The 22,920-nt window shown below is 44.4% G+C and overlaps 1 protein-coding gene across 1 annotated transcript in view; it reads right to left on the bottom strand.

Annotated features, from left to right (window-relative positions):
- Positions 1-22,920, bottom strand: part of grin3bb (glutamate receptor, ionotropic, N-methyl-D-aspartate 3Bb) — a 66,245-nt gene that overhangs the window by 5,445 nt on the left and 37,880 nt on the right. The window contains exons 3-6 of the mRNA XM_070909014.1: positions 16,119-17,211; positions 14,044-14,189; positions 2,135-2,250; positions 978-1,129 (exon numbers count right to left, since the gene is read on the bottom strand). Of these exons, the coding sequence (XP_070765115.1) occupies positions 978-1,129; positions 2,135-2,250; positions 14,044-14,189; positions 16,119-17,211 (1,507 nt within the window). The remainder of the gene's footprint in view (positions 1-977; positions 1,130-2,134; positions 2,251-14,043; positions 14,190-16,118; positions 17,212-22,920) is intronic.

Raw genomic sequence — 22,920 nt, 5'->3', positions numbered from 1 at the left:
TTGTGCTTTGTCGTCTCGCAGGTTCCTGTGGATCGTGGTCCTGGTATACCTGGCTGCTGCTGCCATGGGCCTGCCTGACTCTCATCACTACAGTTATTATTTTTAGTCATAGTTCTGTTATTATTAAAGTTGCTATTGCTATTATTAATCATATCTCAGTTATTATTACAGCTGTAACTACTATCATCAGTCATATTTCCATTGTTATTATAATTATAGTTGCTATGGCTACTGCTGGTGCTGCTATACATCTCTGCATGTCTGTCTCTGTCTGTCTGTCCCCCCCCCCCACACCTAGAGTCTGGTTCTGCTTGAGGTTTCTGCCACTTGAAGGATGTTTTCTCTAGCCACTGTCTCCAAAGTGCTTGCTCATGGTGGGAACTGTTGGGTCTCTAATAATATTATAAAGAGTCGGTCTAGACCTGCTCTATTTGTAAAGTGACATGAGATGATTTTTGTTGTGATTTGGTGCTATATAAATAAAATTGAATTGAATTGAAATTAATTGGAAGTGTATGTATGTATTCACCAAAGAAGAGACCTTACTAACTAATGTCATATTCATGAGATAAAGTGTACTTCTCTTTTGTGTCTCATTCTGGTGCAGTAACACAAATGTTTTTATCAAACACACTCAGCAGGTTTCAGAGTTTATCAGTCATAAACCAAAGTATTGGACACATTAACATGTTGACCTGGTGATGGATCAACAAGGTTATTTCAGTTCATCCTGAGGGGGGACAGACAGACAGACAGGCTGGCTGACTGACATAGTACTGAGAACCTCTTCTGTGGTAGTCCAGCTACAGTCAGTCTCTCCAGAACCACATTCTGCCACGATGTCACACATAGACTCACCAGGTGAAAACAAGCTGACACGGCTGCTAATAAAGAGTCCATCAATGTCTCTGATCATGTTGGTTCTCACAGAGACTGAACATAAACACAGTTATTCATGTGTGTCCATTGAGACTGACCTCAGTGACGGCGAACACTCGGTTCCCACAGGGAACCACTTTGTACCACTTGTCGTGCAGCAGGTCCATGTATCCTTCTGATTTATATCTGCTGATGAACTCTGAGATGTTGGAGGTCAGAGGGGAGTTCTGAGGCAGGCCGATACCGTAACCTGAACAATAAACAATAAGTCATTTACATTTTGATTTGCAGTTGACAGTGTAATTATAATTTCCTGTCACAAACAGTTTTTTTTTAACTAAATGTGAATTAAAGCAGGGTCAACAACAACAAACTAAAGAAGAAACAGAAGACAGAAACTGGTTTGAATGATCACATTGTACTATATCAGAGGAAATCACTGTTCACACATGCAGAGAAACAGAAATCTACTGTGAGTTAGAAAACATTGAATAACTTAAGAAGGATTATACAGCAATATTAAAACATCTAAAATAACATTTCTTTTGTTGTTACTTACACATCACGTTATCTTGTTATATCAAAAAACTTTAAAACAACAAACTGATTTATGTGGTTGTTAGTTGCTGTGGGATTATGAAACAAAACAAAACTCTGACTCCTGAACACTAATATGTAAATAAAAAAATGGGTGGAGAGAGTCTGAGGATAATAATACAAGAAATCACACATGAAGAAGATTATGAGTCAGAGTGAAGGTATGAACAGTACTTTTCTTTTGGAGGGAGTAATTAAACAAAAACTTCAATAACTGTGAAATTGAGAGATCAGCTGGAGGTCACAGCACAAAGAAAGAAATTGAAAACTTTCACTTTGGACAGTTTAAGATTTTAATCAAATACTTTACAATATTATAACTTTCACTTCAAAAGGAGCAGTCCATCGTTTAGAGAGACAAAATGAGATGTGCTAAGCTAGGCTAACAGTTTCCCCCTGCTTCCAGTCTTTGTGCTAAACCAGGCTTATAGTATATCTAGAGTATCTCTGTACTGGACCCTCAAGCATTAAATGGGCAGAAGTGAACTGAAGATAAACCAAGAAACACAGAGACATGTTTGTACCGTTATTGATATAATGCATTAACCATCACAACTGAATGTATAACCTGAACCTCCAAACATGTCCTCAGTCCCAGTGTCTTCAACTGAAACTGTCGTCACAGAGATAGAAATACAACACACACACACCATCTCACCTTCGATGGCGAAGGGTTTCCCGACAGTTGCCAGTTTACAGTCGGCGTCAATGGAAACTTCGTAGTCGAGCAGAGCTTTGTCCATGATGAAGGCGTCGAGCTGAGGAGGATCTGTCCTTCAACACAGAGCAACACGGTTACAACAGATCCTCCCACATTTTAGAGTAGGATGAAGCTCATAGTTAGGGCTGGATCGGGTGAGCCAGCCCTGAGTTATGCTGCTATAGGCCTAGACTGAGGGAGACTTCCCATGATGCACTGAGTTCTTCTCTCCTCCTCATCTGGACTCTCTCTCTCTATGTCTCTGTCTGTCTCTCTCTCTGTCTGTCTGTCTGTCTGTCTCTCTCTCTCTCTCTCTCTCTGCTGGCCGGCGTCTCAGACGCCATGGTAAATGGAGACTTCACCAGGCTCACGCGGAAACACGGCATTAAGATCTCGGCCGGGTTCCCGTGGTGGCTGGCGGTGGGGGACAGGGTAGGCCGTGCGGATGAACAGCGCCGTCGTCATCTCTTCCTGGTGAACTGCGTCATCGAGACAGGTATTTCAGTAAACGGGATGTTTGTGTCAGTGCTGCCGCTGATGCAACCCGCAACTAAAGTTGTCCTGTCCAATGTCCCTCCTTTCATTACTGATGAGTTTCTCAGTAGAGAACTCTCCAGACACGGGAAAGTGGTTAAAAATAAGTCAGGTGAGGAAAGGTGGAAGAAGCTGAGATGGAGGAGGAGGCAGCAGCAGCAGGAGCAGCAGCAAAGCCAAAACCTCCTAACAAACACAGAACACAGACAAAAAATGCAGTGAGCCAGTGAGGCTAAAACAAGTAGTTGGGGAGGACAAAGTGAGGAAACAGGTGCAGACGGATGAAAGCGGGAGTGAGGAGGAGTGTGTGTCGGACAGCAGTGATGTACCATGTTTTAAACTGAGCAGCAGCCAGCAGAGAAAGGTGTACACTGCAGAAAAGACCAGGTTGTTTCTCCAGCAGACAAAGAATCAACATGGTGTCAAAGTAGAAGACCATTTCCCTGATTTATTAGTCTGGAGAGACGTGGCCAGCTGCATTCTCAGACGTGCTAACAACCTGGGGCTGGACGCTGCTCTGTTTTTAACTGATTTAAAACTTTTAAAGTTAAGTGGGCTGCCTCCATTTTATCAGGGTGTTTTTAAGTCCTGGGCCCTTTTTAATAAAAAAAGGTGTCAGAAGTCTGACTCTCTGCACTGGTTGTTGAAAGATCCACTGATACAAGGGGCCAGGCTGGACATCAGCAGCAGCGCCACACCTGGCCTGATGGGGGCGCTGTGCAGGTACAGGACCCTGTGCCTACAGCAGCTGGTGGATGCGGCGGGGCTGGCGCTGAGCGATGCTGTGGAACGACCGGGGAACAACCAAACCGGACCCCGCAGGCCCGTTTCCGGAGATCTACCTGAGCCCAGGGCTAGGAGACCTGACCGGCCCCTTGCTGACTGTCATTAACCCAAACAAACTGACTTTGCACAGAGCGGACAAAAATACCTTTTATTCAAACTGTGTAAAAAGCATCAATAGAAACGGACTGAGTAACAGGCCCCCCACTGTGTGGACTAAAAGACTGGCTGGGGAAACCGGACCCAGCCCACAGTGAAGGATTTTGTACAAACCTCCCCTAAAGAAATGGACTGCCGACCTCCAGTGGAGGATTTCACATGGTGCGGTCGCCTCCAACGCTTTTAATTCTGTTCTTAACCCTGCTGTTTTTAACAAGTGTCAACTCTGTGATCTCCGTGAGACTGTTTTCCATGTTTTTACTGAGTGTCAGAGACTCACAGAGTTCTTCACTCTTCTAACGTTGGTTTTTAGTCTCTTTGGTGTGAAGTTTTCTCAGAGTGTTTTTATCATGGGAGCTGGCTACAAAAAGATAAACAGAGAGAAGTGGCAGCTCCTAAACTTCCTCTCAGGAAAAGCGAGCGGAAGAACCGGGTGGAGAACCGTGAGGGACAGGAGGCCAGGTCAGTCTGGCTCTGTAACATAGGTTTTTTAAACACATTGGTGATTTGGACACTTTTAGACAGCGCTGGTGCTACGGAGACATCGTCTGTTCTGTTAATAATGATGAATTGCATTTTGCACAGGTTTTTACTGGATAACTTATTTTTAATTAGCACTTTATTGAGTTGTCTGTAAATATGTGAAGTATGTAAATAAAGTGTTTTAGTAAAAATCTCTGTCTCTCTCTCTCTGTCTCTCTCTCTCTGTATCTTTCTCTGTCTCTCTCTCTCTGTGAGTATGGCGGACTGAGTGCGGAGTTGAGTTGATTCAGTGTGAGTGAGTTTTTCTAACTTTTTCTTTTCTTTGGGTTTCTGTGTTTATGTTTCTGTGTTGTTGATCTTGTCTTTGGTTAGCGGTGTGTGTTAGAGGGGTGGTGTAGGTGTAGGTGTAGGGGTGGTGGGGTACCATGCCGGTGGCGGAGGCTGCTGCTGCCGAGTTTGAGAGGCTCACTCGGCGTCATGCCATCAAACTCATCCCGGCGGTGCGGTGCTCCGTAGAGGAGGCTGGGATGGCGGTGGGGAGCGTGGTGGGTTGTGACAGCGTGTGACAGTCTGCCTGCCATATGAACGGGGCCATTGTTTCTGCTATGTTTCTGGACAGCATGGCTAAGGTTAGCGACACCGGACATGATCTGAACCTATCTTTTAATTTCAAGGTGGAGGGTTTTAGTTATTTGGTGTTTGCTTCATCGGAGTCGATGAAGTGCTTCAGATGCGAAGCAGAGGGACACTTAGTCCGCTCCTGTCCGGAGAGGGCTGAAGCACAGTGGCCTGTTTGTGCCGCTGCTGCGGGCGGGGATCTGGCCCCAGGGGCTTCAGTGCCCCCCCCGAACCCGGAGGCTCCGGTAGTTGCGACTGCCCCCGTGGGCGGCGCCCCCCCCCCCACTTGCTCCAGCGGTGTGGGGCAGTTTAAAGATGTTAACGAACAAAGAAATAAAGAGTGTTGAGTGTTCCACCCGTGTTGTGTCCGAGTCATACCCCCCCCCCCCCTCTCTCTCTTCTAAGTAACGGTTCAAATTCAGTTTAACAAGTTCAAACTAAATTCAGTAGTTAAGGTCAGGATGTGGTTTAGCTGACCTGTTCTCCGAATATGGGGCTGGACGTCCTGTCTTTAGATGACCTGTCTCTATAAATTCTGCCAAATTGGCACCTGTAAGGCACAGATACGAGCTTTGTTTTTGCATCTGCCTGACACCCTACGAAGTGAGAAACCACACACTCGCTAAGCAAGGAAGTTGATGCACTTGGAAAATGTGGTTTATGGTCTTATTGTGTTGTAACAATGTATTTCTTAGAAAATGACCTCTGTTGGACCCCCAACCTGCCACCTCGGACTGACTGACTGCTTGGGCTCTTGCCTTGGTTGTTTGTGAGACTGTTACTTGATTGTTATATTTTCTTCTTTTTGAACATTTTGTATCCATTTACGCTTTTTTGATAAAATAAAATTGGGTTCTACTTTGTACATTCCAACCAAAGCCCTCCTCTCTGAGATCATCTAAGTAGCCTCCCTCAGGTAAGAAGACTCCTCTCCTTGAGATAGGCTGACAGTAGATAATAATTTGGTTTTGATTGATAAATTCTAAGAAAGCTGCTATGTATATATTATGATGTTTAACATGGAAGGACATGTTGAATAGGTTCAACTCAGTTGTCTGATGTTTTGCTATAGAATGTTTGGTGGTTACTGTTGAAGTTTCTAAATAGTTAGGACACAGGGAGGGATTTCCTAAATTTATCTCTAAATTGTAAATTAGGGATTTGGGCATTTGAGGCGGCCCAGTGTGAAACCAGGTGAGTGTCCGCCACCCTTCCATATGGACATCCCCCAGTATTGATCTTTTCCTTCAGGGTCTTACTGGGGTACCACCAATCTTCAAACACCTACCACACACAGATATTCCTGCTAATATCCGGTCGTTGGCACATAGTCAACTATATAGGCCCTAGTGTTATGATATTCCGGGAATGTAACTGGACTCTCTAAGCAGGCTAAAGCGGTCTTGCGTGTAGATTTTGGGAGTCCGTTCGAAAACCTAAAGATTAGGTCGTAGAACAGCCGTCACTCAATGTGATATCCGCGTTGGGTGGGGGTATCGGTTGTAACATCTAAAAACCTCTTCAAGAGCAAACTGAGACAGTGGAAGAAAACGTATCAGGAAATTATCAAAGTAAACAAACCGAGTGTGGAAACAGTCAAACTGATGAAGGTATGAATGTGTGTGAGGAGTTCATTGAGGATGAGGAGATGTCAGATGAAGAAGTGTTAAAAATCCATCAGAAAAGGAAAAGCGCTGACTCTGTGCAGGAAAGTATAAAAGCAAAGAAAACGACTAAAGAGCCCAAAGTGTCGGCGGAGTCAGAGAGCGACTTCTCTCTGACTCAGGATGATCCACAAACTCTTTACTCTCCTGCTGACATCCAGGCTTTTCTGGAGCGAACCAAAGGAGCCCGGCTGCCGATAGTCGGAGATCACTTCTCTGATCTCAGACTGTTCATGAAGTCAGCCAGGCCTCTGACCAGGAAATCAGGAACATGTGGTGAGGTTGTGCTCACAGATCAGGAAATATATCGACTGAAAAAACTGATGGTGAGAGTGAAAGCACAAATCATCACTGATGAAGATGTTTCTTAAAAAGATCTTGAGCCTCTCTTTTTTACTGACTGATCTCATCACTGTTGTCTCTTTTATCTCCATGTGTGATTTTAACATCAGCATTTTAAACCTGAACGGAGCCAGGGCTGATCTTAAGAGAGCTGCTCTTTTTAAACTAATGGAGTTAATAATAAATATTCTGGTCACTGCACTGTTGTTATTTATCTTATCTTATTTTTTATTTTTATTTTTATTCTTATTCTTATTTTAGCCTTTATATTCTACTTATTTGTTATCAAAACAATAGCACCTTCAGACCACAGCAAATTCCTTGTAATGTATGTTACTTGGCAATAAACAGTTTCTGATTCTGATTCTGATTCTGATTAAAGAAAGTGGACGTGATGTTTGTACAGGAAACCCACAGCACCAAAGACAATGAGAGTGACTGGAGGAGGGCTTTTAACGGGGATGTCACTTTAACCCACAAGTCCAGCTGCAGTGGAGGAGTGGGGATTTTATTTGCCAGAAGTTTTTTACCCGTTTCCTACTAAGTGGAAGAAATTATTCCAGGTGTTTTATTGAAAGTTAAAGCTCTTTATGAAAAGGTAAAGTTGGTGTTTTTAAATGTCTACGCGCCCACCAATGGGGTGGACAGGGTGGCATTTTTAAACATTTTATCTGATACCGTTAGAGCTTGTAGCAACGATGATTTTATGTTTTTAGGGGGTGATTTTAATTGCACAGAAAATCCGAACCTGGACAGGAATCTTCCTGAGCCTCATCCTACCTCGTCTTGCAGGATCAGGCAGCTCATTGAGACGCATGAGCTGTCTGATGTGTGGAGGGGTTTTAACAGGAATAACAGGCAGTACACCTGGAGTCACTCAAGAGGAAATGTTTTATCTCTGGCCAGACTGGACCGCCTCTATTGTTTTAATCACCATGTGAACATTTTTAAGAAAAGTCACATTCAGCCTGTGGGCTTTTCTGATCACTGTCTTGTCTCCTGCTCTGTTTTTATAAAAAATGTTCGTTTAAATAGCGCCTATTGGCATTTTAACACGGCTCTTTTAAATGACCAGGTTTTTAGAACTGCTTTTAAATTATTTTGGTGTTCCCACAGAGAGAGCAAACCTGCTTTTAGCTGTATTCAGCAGTGGTGGGATTTTGGCAAAGTGCAAATTAAACAACTTTGCCAGCAGTTCACTCGCAATGTCACTAAAGACATAACCCGGTCTATGAAGGATCTGGAGACGGAGGTAGTAGCACTGCAGACTTTGGCAGAGTCTACAGGAGATCGAGGGCTTTTAGACTCCCTCAAGTCCAAAAAGTCGGCCATAGCCAGCATGCTGGGCGTTACGGCACAGGGAGCTCTGGTCAGGTCTCGTTTCCTGAACATCTCACAGATGGACGCCCCCTCTCATCCCCAAAGCTCTGGCCTTGAGGATGAGAGAGGTGATGGCGTCCATCATCCATCCCGACCAGACTTACTGTGTGCCCGGCAGGCTCATAAGTGACAATGTCACTTTAATTCGAGATTGTTTGGAACTCTCCAGTTCATTGGCTATAGACACCGGTCTTATTTCCATAGACCAGGAAAAGGCTTTTGACCGGGTTGAACACCAGTACTTATGGCAGACTTTGGCTGCCTTTGGGTTCAACCCAGGCTTTATAGCCAAGATACGGGTTCTCTATAGTGACATTTTGAGCATCCTGAAAATAAATGGTGGCCTGAGTGCTCCTTTTAACATCCAGAGGGGGGTGAGACAGGGATGCTCTCTCTCTGGCATGCTGTATTCTGTAGCCTTCGAGCCTCTGCTTCACAAACTGAGAAATGATCTTAATGGTGTGTGTTTGCCTCATTGTATTGTGCCTTTTAAGTTGTCTGCGTATGCTGATGACCTTATTGTGCTGGTCAATACACAAAGACATGTGGACATTTTAGCAGACGCTGTAAGCAAGTTTGGTTTTATTTCATCTGCAAAGGTAAATTGGGGGAAGAGCGAGGCTGTGATGGTGGGGGAGGGGCTGGGGGATCGGCTCAGGCTCCCTGGTGCTTTAGTCTGGAGGAAGGGAGGGCTCAGATACCTTGGAGTTTTCCTCGGCGATGAGGCCTTCACAAGGAAGAACTGGGACGATGTCCTTGAAAAGGTTAAAGGGCGGCTCTCAAAGTGGAAGTGGCTGTTACCAAAGATGTCCTACAGAGGCCGTACCTTGATTTTAAACAACCTTGTTTCATCTGCCCTGTGGCACCGGTTGGCCTGCGTCGATCCTCCAGTTTCTCTCCTGGCTCAGATACAGAGAGTTTTAATTGATTTTTTTTGGGACAGGATGCACTGGGTCCCACAGAGTGTCCTCTTCCTTCCTAAGGAGGAGGGGGGGCAGGGCCTGGTCCATTTAGCCAGCAGGGGCGCTGCTTTCCGCCTCCAATTCTTAGAAAGACTGCTTACTGGACCAGAGGACACTCTGTGGAGACCTTTATCCTGTTGCATTCTGAAACGTTTTAACAACCTGGGTCTAGATTTTAACCTGTTTTTAATGGATACCACCGAGATGAGCACATTGTCCCTGCCCGGTTTTTAGAAGAGTGTTTTTAGGGTGTGGAACCTGCTGAAGAAGGAGAGACAGGAGAAGGCAGGTTCCCTGTACTGGCTCCTACAGGAACCCGTCCTGTTGGGCACTTGGCTGGATTGTCCCAGCTGGGGAGGGGCCACACTGTCCAGACTGCTGCAGACTGCAGGGGTCTCCACGCTGGGACAGGTAGTGGAGCTGTCTGGGCCTCGGCTGGAGGACCCCGCTAGGTTGGCCGCTCGGTTGGGGTTGAGATCCGTCCGAGTCACCGAGCAGCTGCTGGAGCATTGGAGACGCAAACTGACAGGACAAGAGTGCCTACTTTTAAACTCTTTTATCAACGGTACAGTCGCTCCAAACAGAGAGGATCCGTATCCTGCCATCTGCCTGGCCCCGGATTATAAAAACTGTAGCGGACCTCTGATGGAGCCTGTAAATCCTGCCTCCCTGGAGGGGGCCTCAGAAAAAACCTTTTACAAACTAATGGTAAAAACTTTGAACAGAGACAAATTAAATGGACGGACTGACACTCCATGGAGGAGTTACCTGGGTCTGGATCCCAGATCAAGACCTTCATGGAGGTCTTTGTACAAACCTCCGCTGTCAAAAAAACATGCTGACTTGCAGTGGAGGATCCTTCATGGAATTTTAGCAGTGAACTCCTTTGTGTCGGTCATCAATCCATCTGTGGAGGACAAATGTCCATTTTGTGACCAAAGAGAGACTGTCTTTCACTGTTTTTATGAGTGTCACCGTCTTTCTGCACTGTTTCTGTTTTTACAAACTGTTTTTACCAGATGTGGAGAGGTTTTTAACAAACAGATTTTTATTTGTGGTTTTAAATACACTCGCCAGCACAAGCACAAATGCTAGGTTTTAAACTTTGTTTTAGGACAGGCCAAGATGGCGGTGTATGTGAGCCGGAGGAGGATGGTGGAGGACGGGTTGATCGTTGATGTTGTTCCTGTGTGTGTGAAGATGATCAAGTCCAGAGTCCTGGTTGATTTTAGCTTTTATAAGGCAGCAGGTGACCTGGACTCGTTCCAGCAGGTCTGGGGTTTTAAAAAGGTTCTCTGTTCTGTGGCAGAGGGAGAACTCAGCTATGGAGATGTGCTCGTCTAAGTTATTTATTTATTTCTGGAAGGTTTTTTAATGTAATTTATTAGGCTTTTAAATGTACGCTGTGTACATTTGAAGAGTGGCTAATAAAGTTGATTTCAAAAATCTCTCTGTGTCTCTCTGTTTCTCTGTCTCTCTCTCTCTCTGTGTCTCTCTCTCTCTGTTTCTCTCTCTCAGTGTGTCTTTCTCTGTGTCTCTCTCTCTCTGTCTCTGTCTCTCTCTCTCTGTTTCTCCTCCCTGTCCTGTGACTTCACGTGTCACTCACCGTAAGTCTTTTCCTGACCCCCTAACCAAGCAGTTTTGTTGCCTGACCCAAACCCTTCTGAGGTGTAGCAGGCCCGCTGATAACTCCCATTCAGTCGGTTGCACCTGCTCAGGTGTATGAACTGTGGTATATCTCCTGCTGCCATCCAGCTCTCTGCTCCTGTTGGACAGTGACTCTGATGTAACTGTCATAAACTGATCTGAGATCTGCGGATCCATAGACAGGGCTGGAGTTTATCACCATGGAAACCAAACATAAAAGACTCTGAGCCTCTGTTCCTGATTGGCTGAGTGCTCACACAGACAATGATGTGATTGGGTGAAATTGAGCAGAAAGTTCAGGCCTCAGGTCAGCTGTTAACATCAAAACAAACAGAAAACTGGAGCTGTGGTTGTCGTGGTGACAGAGGAAATGGAGATCAGACCTTGTGTGTGTGTGAGCAGAGTATTATGGATGATGGAGATGGACTAAAACAGAACGTTTGTCCAGCAGGCGGCGCTGCAGCTCGTCTCTCCTCAGGCCTGAAGGTCTTTACACGACTCTGAGTTCACATCTCATGTCACTTTGACGGCCATCTTAAACAGCATTCACCAAAGAAATACAAATTAGAGACCTGATAATTAAGACTTTTGTTTCTCAGCATATTAATCTATTAGTCTGCCGGACTATGCTGAGGTTGTTCTATGAGTCTGTGGTGGCCAGTGCTATACTCTATGGTGACTGTCAGACACTCAGAAGACACACTGATTCTGGACTTATTTCACCTCTGTCAGCAACCACTACCTCATTATTTATTCAATGTATATATATATACACATATATATACATTGTTATTGTTATTTTTTACTTTTATATTTCACTTAAATATTGTAAATGTGTATATTTTTTATTTTCCATTTCTTATTTTTTATATTTTTGTACATACTCTTATTTCTAAATTTATGCTACTTTCTACTCTTGAATGGGAGCACTGGTACTATATAATAAATCAATAAAATATTTCTGAATCTGATCTGATTCTGAATCAGTAATATTACTGATTAATATGCTGAGAAATATTAATCAGTAATACTACTGTTAATATTTCATCACACTTTATTACAGGCACTATTCTGGTATCTGTTACCAAATGGTACCATAATATTTAGCTTGGAAGCATTTCAGATGCATGACTTTGTCTTTATCTGATGCAGCAGAGCAACACCCAGCTGATGTCCTCATGTTCATTTATCATGTTGTCTTATTGTCTTCTCTTATTGTCTCTGATGGCATGCAGGACGCTACAGCTTTATTTCATGTCCCTCATTAATCATGCAAAGCACAGAATACCACACTGATAAGAAAACCATCCACATTATTAATATCTCCACTGCCTCAAACTAAGGAGGAAATAAAAGAATGAAATAATTTAGTGCCATCATGACTCGATCTTTTCTCCTAATTACCAGATCAGCATCTAATAATGACAAGAAATGGTCTCATAATTATTAGAAAAGTTAAGGCTTCTGATTTTCTTTCTTTTGTGAAGGCAAAAGACTGAAGACTGTCCAGTAAAAAGTCTTTAGGTCGGACCTGTAACACTCATCTATCACTTTTTATCACTTTTCAAGAGAATGCCGTCATAACGATGACTGACTGGAGAAATGAAATGTGTGTGTTGTTCAGCTGATTGAACACACAGCACAGACAACTGTCTCTACATGTAGTTTTAATGTTCATTCATACCAACTGAACAATGAATATCCAGTCAAACTCTGAGCTGACAAGAAGTAGAACTTTTCTACCTCCATTATTCTGACAGGAAATTATGCAGTTTGTAATCCAGAGTTCAGTTTGTAATTTGATCTGATTGATGTAATGGTGAACTTCCTGATTCTCTGTCTCTAAATAACAAAATAGAAATGTTGCCAGAACAGAATCTTGAAGCTTCGTCTTTCAGTGATATTATAATAACTGTGAATATTTTGTCTCCTGATGATGTGTTTTGGTCTATAGAGCCGAGAACTGATTGGTTCTCCACACTGGTGAGGGTCAGTCTCAGTGTCTACTGATGAAGCCTCATTTCAACACTCAGTAAGGAAGAAGAGGCTCAACAATCAGCAGAAATCACATTCAACATAAAACATGGAAATCAGACCGCTGTTGTATCTGTCACCGTTCATGTGTCTCTGCTGCGTCTGTCTCATCTGTTCTCATCTGTTTTGTCTGTCTCATCTGTTCTTGCTGTCTCGTCTGTCTCATCTCTTCTTGTCTGTCTCATCTGTTCTAGTCCGTCTTATCTGTCTCATCTGTTCTTGTCCGTCCCATCTGTTCTCGTCTGTCTCATCTGTTCTCGTCTGTCTCATCTGTTCCTGTCTGTCTCATCTGTTCTAATCCATCTTGTCTCTCTCATCTGTTCTAGTCCTTCTTGTCCATCACATCTGTTCTCTTCTGTCTCATCTGTTATCATCTGTTATAGTCCGTCTTGTCCATCTTGTCTGTCTCATCTGTCCTCGTCTGTTCTGGTCTGTCTCATCTGTCTTGTCTGTTCTAGTCTGTCTTGTCTGTCTCGTCTGTCCTCGTCTGTCTTGTCTGTTCTATTCTGTCTTGTCTGTCTTGTCTGTTCTATTCTGTCTTGTCTGTCTCATCTGTTCTCGTCCGTCTTATTTGTCTTGTCTGTCTCATCTGTTCTAGTCCGTCTTATTTGTCTCATCTGTCTTATCTGTCTCATCTGTTCTCGTCTGTCTCATCTGTTCTAGTCCATTTTGCCTGTCTCATCTGTTCTAGTCCATTTTGTCTGTCTCATCTGTTCTAGTCCGTCTTGTCTGTCTCATCTGTTCTTATCTGTCTTGTCATTCTCATCTGTTCTAGTCCGTCTTATTTGTCTTGTCTGTCTCATCTGTTCTAGTCCGTCTTATTTGTCTCATCTGTCTTATCTGTCTCATCTGTTCTCGTCTGTCTCATCTGTTCTAGTCCATTTTGCCTGTCTCATCTGTTCTAGTCCATTTTGTCTGTCTCATCTGTTCTAGTCCGTCTTGTCTGTCTCATCTGTTCTTGTCTGTCTTGTCATTCTCATCTGTTCTAGTCTGTCTTATTTGTCTTGTCTGTCTCATCTGTTCTAGTCCGTCTTATTTGTCTCATCTGTCTTATCTGTCTCATCTGTTCTCGTCTGTCTCATCTGTTCTAGTCCATTTTGTCTGTCCGATCTGTTCTAGTCCATCTTATCTGTCTCGTCTGTCTCATCTATTCTTGTCTGTTATAGTCTGTCTTGTCTGTCTCAACTGTTCTAGTCCGTCTTGTCTGTCTCATCTTTTCTCGCCTGTCTCGTTTGTCTCGTGTTCTGGTCGGTTCTCTTACTTGAGAGTGGCGACTCCTTCAGGTGTGGTCGGCTCATTGAAGCGCCTCATGTACTCGTGCATCTCTGGAAAACTCTTCTTCATGTAGTCCTCTGCGCTGCTCTCCCTCACCGTCCCAAAACGAAAACCCCATGATGGGTGGTGTAGCTGACATACCAAAGAAGAAGAAGGACAAGGAGAAGAAGAAGGAGACAAAGAAGAATGGGGGGGGGGGGGGGGGTTAACAGAGATGATTTACAGACTTTATAGATGTTTCTGTAAAACATGAGAAACTGTTCAGACGGTGACGTTGTGTCTCCAGTCAATTACTTCTTATAAGGACTGTTGGGTTTGGCCCAACTTTTGGTTATAAACAGTCACATGATGTCCTCATTTCCACGTCCAATAACGATTCACCTGAAACTTAAAATAATTCTCAGGATTTGTCTGTGAAAAATATCTAGTTTGTCTTTACTTGGTTGTTAGCAGATGTTCAAAGTGTCCACACGTAGAATAAACATCTGGGACAGCACTACCTCATTTATGTGTTTCTTAGTTTTCATTTACTCTGCAGGTACTGCTACATGTGTTGTGTGCCGTTTTGTTTATCCTAATAAAATATTATTGCATGTTAGTATCAGCTCAGAGTGGTTTTGTAATAATGATTGCATGTACCTTATTATAATTAGCCGTATAGACTTTGCTGTGTATATGAGTAAATATTATTGAATATCAGGATTATCTTGAAAGGGACACACCATAAAATTGGACCATTTAAGAACAAACAGTATCAGAAGCTGTTCATGTAGATGGCGAAAACATAAGCTAATGACATGAAACTATATTCAGACAACGTCGCAGTGTTCGCTGGGAAGCTGCAGCAGATCAGAGCTACACTCGGAGTCTTCCACATTAAAAATAAAAAACTAATCACACACAGATGGACATCCAATTAACCCCCCCCCCAGCTCCCAGCAGGCCCATTTGTATAAACACTCACAGACGTGTTTCATGCTTCAATCAGATGCTGAATTAAAAGCGTAATTAGGACGAGGCAGGTGACCCACGGAACAAATTTAATCTGTAATTAATTCATGACAGGAAGCAGAAAGTGAATGAATAAAGAGTCGGGGCTCAGCAGCAAAGACTGAAGTCAAAACCCACATAAGATTTTATATTTTTATCAGTATCATTATGATTTGTGCTCCATTTTCATTAACACTGAATGATGAATTATTAGATGATCATCACTGGGACTTCCAGGTGGTCTAGAGGTTTGAGATGATGGCCATATAACTGCAATGTCCCCAATTTGTCTGTCTGTTGCATATTATCCCTCCTCTCTACCACTCCCCACTGTCTCTGTCTAATAAAAATAATATTGATTATCAATATCATTAGAGAGGAACTGATTTAATGCAAACCTGTTGTAACAAGATTTAACAAGAAGATAAAACTGCACCAATCAATATTTAAGTATGGTTTAGCTAATGAATCAGAACAGGACATCTTAACCCGCGCCCAACTGATTTATTGGTTGGCCGGTATTTGCCTATCACAGATACATTGGTAGCGGTATATATGTTGTATGATATAAAACTTCTTTTTTTCATAGAACATAATGCTGAATAGATGCCTGGGGTAATTTACAAATAATATCAGATCATATAATATCATCAGAGCATCTCTTCCATTCACTCTGCAGCTCAGTAGATGGCGGTGGTTTGAGTCTGTCGAGTATCGACTTCACGCTACATTGTTACTTAGTTGATGAGATGCTGGAAAATAATAAACAACGTCCTCATGTTTTATTCTCCTGTGACCGTCATGTCACTCATGCTTATCATACTCTATCATACTACATTAGCAAGCTGGATAACCACGTAGCTATTTTCATGCCTTGTCTGTTGAGTGGAAGCTAATGTGTGACATCTTTTACCCAGTAAAATCTGTGTCACATGTTACTGTTAATGATGTCACTCTCTCAAGATTACAACAGATGGTGATTTTGGTTCTACTCGGAATCTATGGAAACAGACACACGTGGCATCAAAAGAATAGATTTTTAAAGTATTTAAAAGGACTTTCTTATCTCACCTTGGCGTCGTGGATCCCTGACACCTCTTCGAAGGTCTTCTCACCCACCATGACGGCGGCGAGGTTGGCGGTGTAGCTGGACAGCACCAGGAGGCAGAAGATGGCCCACAGGTTCATCAGAAACCGACCCGTCCAGCACTTTGGTGTTTTGGAGGAGACTGTGCGTCCGAACAGGATGGCGTAGCACAGGTTCAGAGCCGATGAGTACGAGAACACCCTGATCCTGTTGCGTCCGTGAGGCGTCATGCCGTATGGGCTCTTCCACTCGTATAGTGTGAGAAAGAGTGCCGTGATGTGCAGTGCCAGGAAGATGCCCACCCACATGGACCAGTGCAGGGGCCACATGAACGCTCCGATGGGTGCTGCCGTGTCCTTACTGCGCACCAGGATGCCCAGGCTGGTGGAGAAGAAGGGTGAGGTGAAGTCGATCACCCGGCTCCGAGCTGAGTTAATACTGAAGGAGGTGACGGCCATGTCTGCCAGTCCGTTCAGAAGATCCCCTACCAGCCCAGTCCAGCGCCCCACCTTCCACGCGCCGTACTTCCCGTCTCCGACGATATAAAGGTCGAACTCAAAATCCAGGTCCTCGGCCAGCTTCTCCAGCAGGTCGACGCAGTATCCATAGCAACACTTGCTGTATTCAGCAGGCAGGAAGCTGCTGTTCCCATCTGCCACCTCCCCAAAGAATCTCTCCAGAGTCTCAGAGCTGTTGGTGCCGGCGTCCAGGCAGTATTGGCCAGCCGGGCAACTGCCCTCATCGTCCACGTCCCGCGTGAACACAAAGGGATGTTCCACCAGAGTCACCACCCTGACCCGACTCCCTGCCACAGGCATCCCTGCCCTCCAACGGCCCCTGGTCCTCCCGCCTGTCCCATCTGTCCTGTGGCGAGCTTTGGGTCCCTGCCAGACTCCCTGGTCCTCCACCTGCAGCTGGCCTCCCTCCCAACTACCGACCGTCACCCAGGTGGGCTGACCCAGCGCGTCTCGCCGCAAGCTCCAAATGTGGAAACGCTGTGAGGTGAGGACCTGAGACCGGTTCTGGTGGACTCGGACCGGACCCGTCAGACCAAAGAAAGATGTGTTGGACAGGAATCTGCAGGATAGAAAGAAAAAACAGCAGGTAACACACAGACCTGCTGGGGGCGGGGCCTGGCTGTGGTGTCAGTTCATTGGTGTATCAATGTAACAACTCATGACTTTTGAATTATCAGCTTTCATCTGTCATCTGGGTGGTTTTGAGATATCCAGAATCTAAGATTTCACAACCAAAAAACAAAAAACAGTCTAATCAGTGTAAAAAGTGTTTCCTGTCTGAGGTGCAAAAGTTGTTTGTGGATAAAACCAGAAACAGACTTGATGAATAAATCATCAATACATGAAGCATAAAGCTTAAAGTGAAGAGCTGAAAACATCAGATCTGTGTGGAGCCTCCTCCTTGCTCCACACAGATCTGATGTTTTCAGCTCTTCACTGTAACCTTCCTCATATTAACACATGAAACTAACAGAAATGGTATATTTCCATTATGTTCTCCACATGGTTTTCCATTGTTTGAGCTTTGGCCAAAGCTCTTTTAATGACGTCATCTCGCTGTTCAAGGTTTCTGCCTGTTAAAGGAAGTGTTTCCTTGCTCATGGTGGGACTGTTGGGTCTCTGTAATAATATTATAAGTGTCCGGTCTAGACCTGCTCTATATGTAAAGTGTCATGAAATGAGACTTTTGTTTTGATTTGTCGCTAAATAAATAAAAATGGAATTGAAAATTAACAAACATCAGAACCTGATGGACAGTTTGTCATTTTATTTACTAATTAACTCTGAAAGTGTTCATAGTTTGCATTTGTTCTTATGCTCAGATGTCAGTTTGAGGAGTCTGTGATCTGATTTCATTTCAACACTGATGTTTCTGTTTGTCTTCATGCTCTCTCTTTCTTTTCTTTTGTTTCCTTCTGCAGCAGATAATCCGTCCTCTGAGGTTTTATCTCTCAGTCAGAGTGTAATTTCATTCACTATGACAGTGTTTGATCTTTTTCTGTCAGTAAACTGAATGCAGCAGTTAAACCTTTTATCATCCTGTTTCCTGCTGCTGTCAGACTCTCAGACACAATGACTGATCTGCTAAAGCTCAGTGTTTCACTTTGCAGTGTTTTCTGAAGCTTGCAGTGTTTCCGCTTGCAGTGTTTTCTGAAGCTCGCAGTGTTTCCGCTCACAGTGTTTTCCTCTTTGATAACTATTATTGTTAGGACTGCCTCTCCAACTTTACACATTCATGTCCCATGTGAAAACCAGTTTCTTAGCTTTAAAAAGTCCCTGGTAAAAAGAAGGCAGTCCATCCAGTTGAACAAACCTGGAGTCCAAAAGAAACAGAGACGCATCTAAACGTTGGCTGTTTTTAAAAAAATTAAACTTGCCAGGTTCCTCCACCCTATATCATCTGTGGCTGCTGGACAAACTGGATTCTAAAAGTAGCTAATCTACTCGGAAAGTGCACCAATCCATGCCCCCCCTCCTCCTTCGGCAGACAAAGTACATTCTGAGGCACCCAATGAAGTTTGTCCCAGAAAAACAGCCAAAGACTGTACTTCCTGTAACAAGCCTGTAGGTGGCTCTACACACACCAGTTTATGCCACAGAATGGAGGAAACCAGGTTGTTAATGATCAGCGCTCTGCCTCTGTATGACATTTGTGCTAAAAGCCATTTCCACTTAGCTAGTTTTTCTGTTACCTTCTCTAACACTCCTTCCCAGTTTTTCTTCACTATGTCCTCGTCTCCCAGATGAACACCAAGATACTTTAAACCATTTCTTTTCCATTTTATTCCTCCTGGGAGTTTGGGTAAACCAGAAAACCAACTTCCAACTGCACACTTTTGTTCCAATTTACTTTTGCTGATGAAATGTTCCCAAAATCACTCACAATCTTTTCTAATTTATCAATTTGTTCCTGGTTTTTAATAAAAACAATAAGATCGTCAGCATAAGCTGATAAAACATACTTGGTGTTAAAATCAGATAAAACTAGACCGTCTACACATGAGCGTATTTTAAGTAGCAGTGGCTCTATAGAAAGTGAATGCAACATTTCTGACATGGAACAACCCTGCCGTATACCTCTACATGCATTAAAAAGGTCTGCTTAACCCTCCATTGATTTTCAATTCACTCTCAATGTCCTCGTACATTACTTTGATCATAGCAATGAAACCAGGACTGAGGCCGAACCTTTGCATGATCTTCCACAGGTAACGGTGCTCAACCCGGTCAACCCTGATCCAACGACAAGAGACCAGTTTCTATGCCCAAAGAACCAGAGACTTCCAAAATATCCTTGATTAATGATATATTATCAAAGATCGACCTACCGGGCACACAGTACGTTTGGTCTGGATGGATGATGTACATCTGTAAAATCTCAGCAGTTTATAATCGGCACACAGGAGAGAGACAGGCCTAATGTCCTGAAGGTCTCCTTTCTTTGGTAGCAGAGTGAGGACCGCCCTCCTGTAGCTCTGTGGCAGTGACATGTTATTAAAGCTCTCATCAAAGACACTTAAAATGTCTTCACGCAGCTCGGCCCAGAAAGTTTTATAAAACTCCACTGGACGTCCATCGATCCCCAGGGCTCGCCCCACCTCCATACTCTGCAGAGCTGCACTCAGTTCTTCTGTACGCAGAGGACCTTCTATCTCCAGATTCACGTCTTCTGGGAGTTTAGAGGTCACTGCAGAAAGAGTCAAACAACACACTGTGTTCTTCATACACTCTGGTGTACAGCTGACTGTAGAAGCTCACAGCTCTCTGTCATACAGCAGCCGGCTCAGTCTGTTGCTGTCCTGTCTCGGAGTGCAGGCCGTGGATTAGCCTCTGCCCATTTTTCTTCTCTAAACCGAAGAAGAACTTCGACGGAGAGTCCATCAGAGCAGCTCTGAAGATGAGACCGCACCAATGCCCCCTGTGCTCTAGAGTCCAGTAGGTCAGCCAGTAAGGCTCTTTAGGATTTGAGGATCTCAATTTGACCTTTATTTCCGGTGGATTCTACAGAGCTTTGTATGTCCACTATTTCCATCTCTTGATCATTCATAGATCTACTAATGTTACGAGTGACATCGAGAGTGTATTGTTGGCACAATTGTCTAATTGGAATTAATTGGATTATGGAATAATACATTTTTCCATAATCTCACCATTGTCTTAAGGATGCAAATTCTGATTTCCTAGATCTAAAAGTCTCCCAAAAAAAGTTTCTTTAAAAGTAACATCCATTAGCAAGGCAGTATTAAAATGCCAATATGCACTTTTGTGTAATATTTGCAACAAAAACATTACAAACAACCATTGAATAGTTGGTGAATCCTGCTTTCTCCTTGTTGTACATGTGATCTCACAGAAACAAGAAAACCCTCTTTATTTGAAAAATAATCCTCCACCTTTACTCCCCTCATATTCTTTGTTGACTGCAGAAACTGTTTTATTTTACTGTCTTTCTCTGCTTTTTTAACTTTCTGATTCCTCATCAACAGTCTGAGACTCTCTGACCTCTCCACCCTCCACATCAGACCCAGACCCTGCTGATCCCTGTCCCTGTTTCTTGTTCTGGCTCTGTACGGCCTCTGTAGGACATCTTTGGTAAAAGCCACTTCCACTTTGAGAGCTGACCTTTAACCTTTTCAAGGACATCATCCCAGTTCTTCCTTGTGAAGGCCTCATCGCAGAGGAAAACTCCAAGGTATTTGAGCCCTCCCTTCCTCCAGACTAAAGCACCAGGGAGTCTGAGCCGATCCCCCAGCCTCTCCCCCACCGTCACAGCCTTGCTCTTCCCCTGTTTACCTTTGCAGATGAGATAAAACCAAACTTGTTGACAGCGTCTGCTAAAATGTCCACGTCTCTTTGTGTATTGACCAGCACAATAAGGTCATCAGCATACGCAGACAACTTAAAAGGCACATTACAATGAGGGAAACACACACCACTAAGATAATTTCTCAGTTTGTGAAGCAGAGGCTCAAAGGCTACAGAATACAGCATGCCAGAGAGAGAGCATCCCTGTCTCACCCCCCTCTGGATGTTAAAAGGAGCACTCAGGCCACCATTTATTTTCAGGACGCTCAAAATGTCACTATAGAGAACCCGTATCTTGGCCATAAGTGTCACCTAGATGGCGCCGCGGATGGCTGCCTCGGTCTGTTGGAGCGCATTGTTTTGCCTCGTTTTGTCTGTAAATAGCGTTTTCTGTTTTGGTTCACGGAGCTCTTTCACCAGAGAAGAGCTCATGAACATCAGGGGAACAACTCCAGTGGATTTGTTTCCCGAGTTTCTTACTCCTTTAACTGTTTTATGGGACATTCTGGTCAAAGGTGCTCTCACCTTTGCAGCTCTACGTCGACGTAGAGGGAAACGTGCCGGTGCGCTCGTGCGTCTTCGCCGGCGAGGACAACGCACACCGCTACCCGGAATATTTCTCTCTAACGTGCGCTCACTGGGGAATAAGATGGACGAACTCCAGCTGCTGATGAGGAGAAACAAGGACTTTTATTCATCTGCTGTTTTGTGCTTCACGGAGACATGGCTGGGGGAAAGAACTCCCGACGCGGCGCTGCAGCTGGACGGATTCCAGCTTCTCCGAGCGGACCGCGAGGCGCACCTCTCCGGCAAAACAAAGGGTGGAGGTATTTGTTTCTACATCAACAGCAGCTGGTGTAACGACGTGACAGTGATCCGACGGCATTGCTCTCCTTCCCTGGAAACTTTTTTCATAAACTGTAAACCATACTACTCCCCCCGTGAGTTCGCTTCATTCATTCTGGTCGGTGTTTACATTCCACCGGAGGCCAACGTGCAGGACGCACAGCGCGCACTCGCCGACCAGATACTGGAAACGGAGCGGACCAACCCGGACTCCTTAGTTATTGTCCTCGGTGACTTTAACAAAGGTAACCTCAGACACGAACTCCCCAAATACAAACAGTTTAATAAATGCCCCACCAGGGAGGGGAACACTCTGGATCACTGTTACACCACAGTCAGTAACGCTTTTCACGCCGTCACCCGCGCTGCACTGGGACACTCTGACCACGACATGGTCCACCTGATTCCCGCATACAGACAGAAATTAAAACTTTCCAAGCCTGTTGCGAGAACTTCGAAGAAGTGGACCAGTGAAGCTGCAGAGGACCTGAAGGCGTGTTTGGACTGTACTGACTGGGATGTTTTCAGGACTGCTACCAACAGTCTGGATGAGTACACAGAGGCTGTGACTTCATATATCAGCTTCTGTGAGGACTGCTGCGTACCAACTCGGACCAGGGTGAGTTATAACAACGACAAACCCTGGTTCACAGCAAGACTGCGACAGCTGAGGTTGGAAAAGGAAGAGGCGTTTAAGAGTGGCAACAGAGCAGAGTTTAAGGAAGCCAAGTACAAGTTTAGCAAGGCGGTGAGGGAAGCTAAACGACTGTACTCAGAGAGACTACAAAACCAGTTCTCCTCCAACGACTCTGCTTCTGTGTGGAGGGGGCTCAGACAGATCACCAACTACAAGCCAAGAGCCCCCAACTCTGCTAACGACCGACGCCTCACCAACAGCCTCAACGACTTCTACTGTCGCTTTGAGAGACAATGGGACAGTCCTGACACCATCCCCCACACCATCACCCACCAGCTCCAGCCCAACAGCCCCAACCCCCTCATCACACCTGGGGCTGAACTCTCACACCTCTTACCACCACAGCTGCCCCCCACAGCGCCCCCCACTCCTCCAGCATCGACACCTCTGTCTGTCCTTGAAAGAGATGTGAACAGGCTC

Source organism: Enoplosus armatus, chromosome 7 (assembly GCF_043641665.1).
Source record: "Enoplosus armatus isolate fEnoArm2 chromosome 7, fEnoArm2.hap1, whole genome shotgun sequence".
Classification (NCBI taxonomy): Eukaryota; Metazoa; Chordata; class Actinopteri; order Centrarchiformes; family Enoplosidae; genus Enoplosus; species Enoplosus armatus.
The sequence above is the reverse complement of the archived record's forward strand: the minus strand, read 5'-3'. Positions and strand labels throughout refer to the sequence as shown.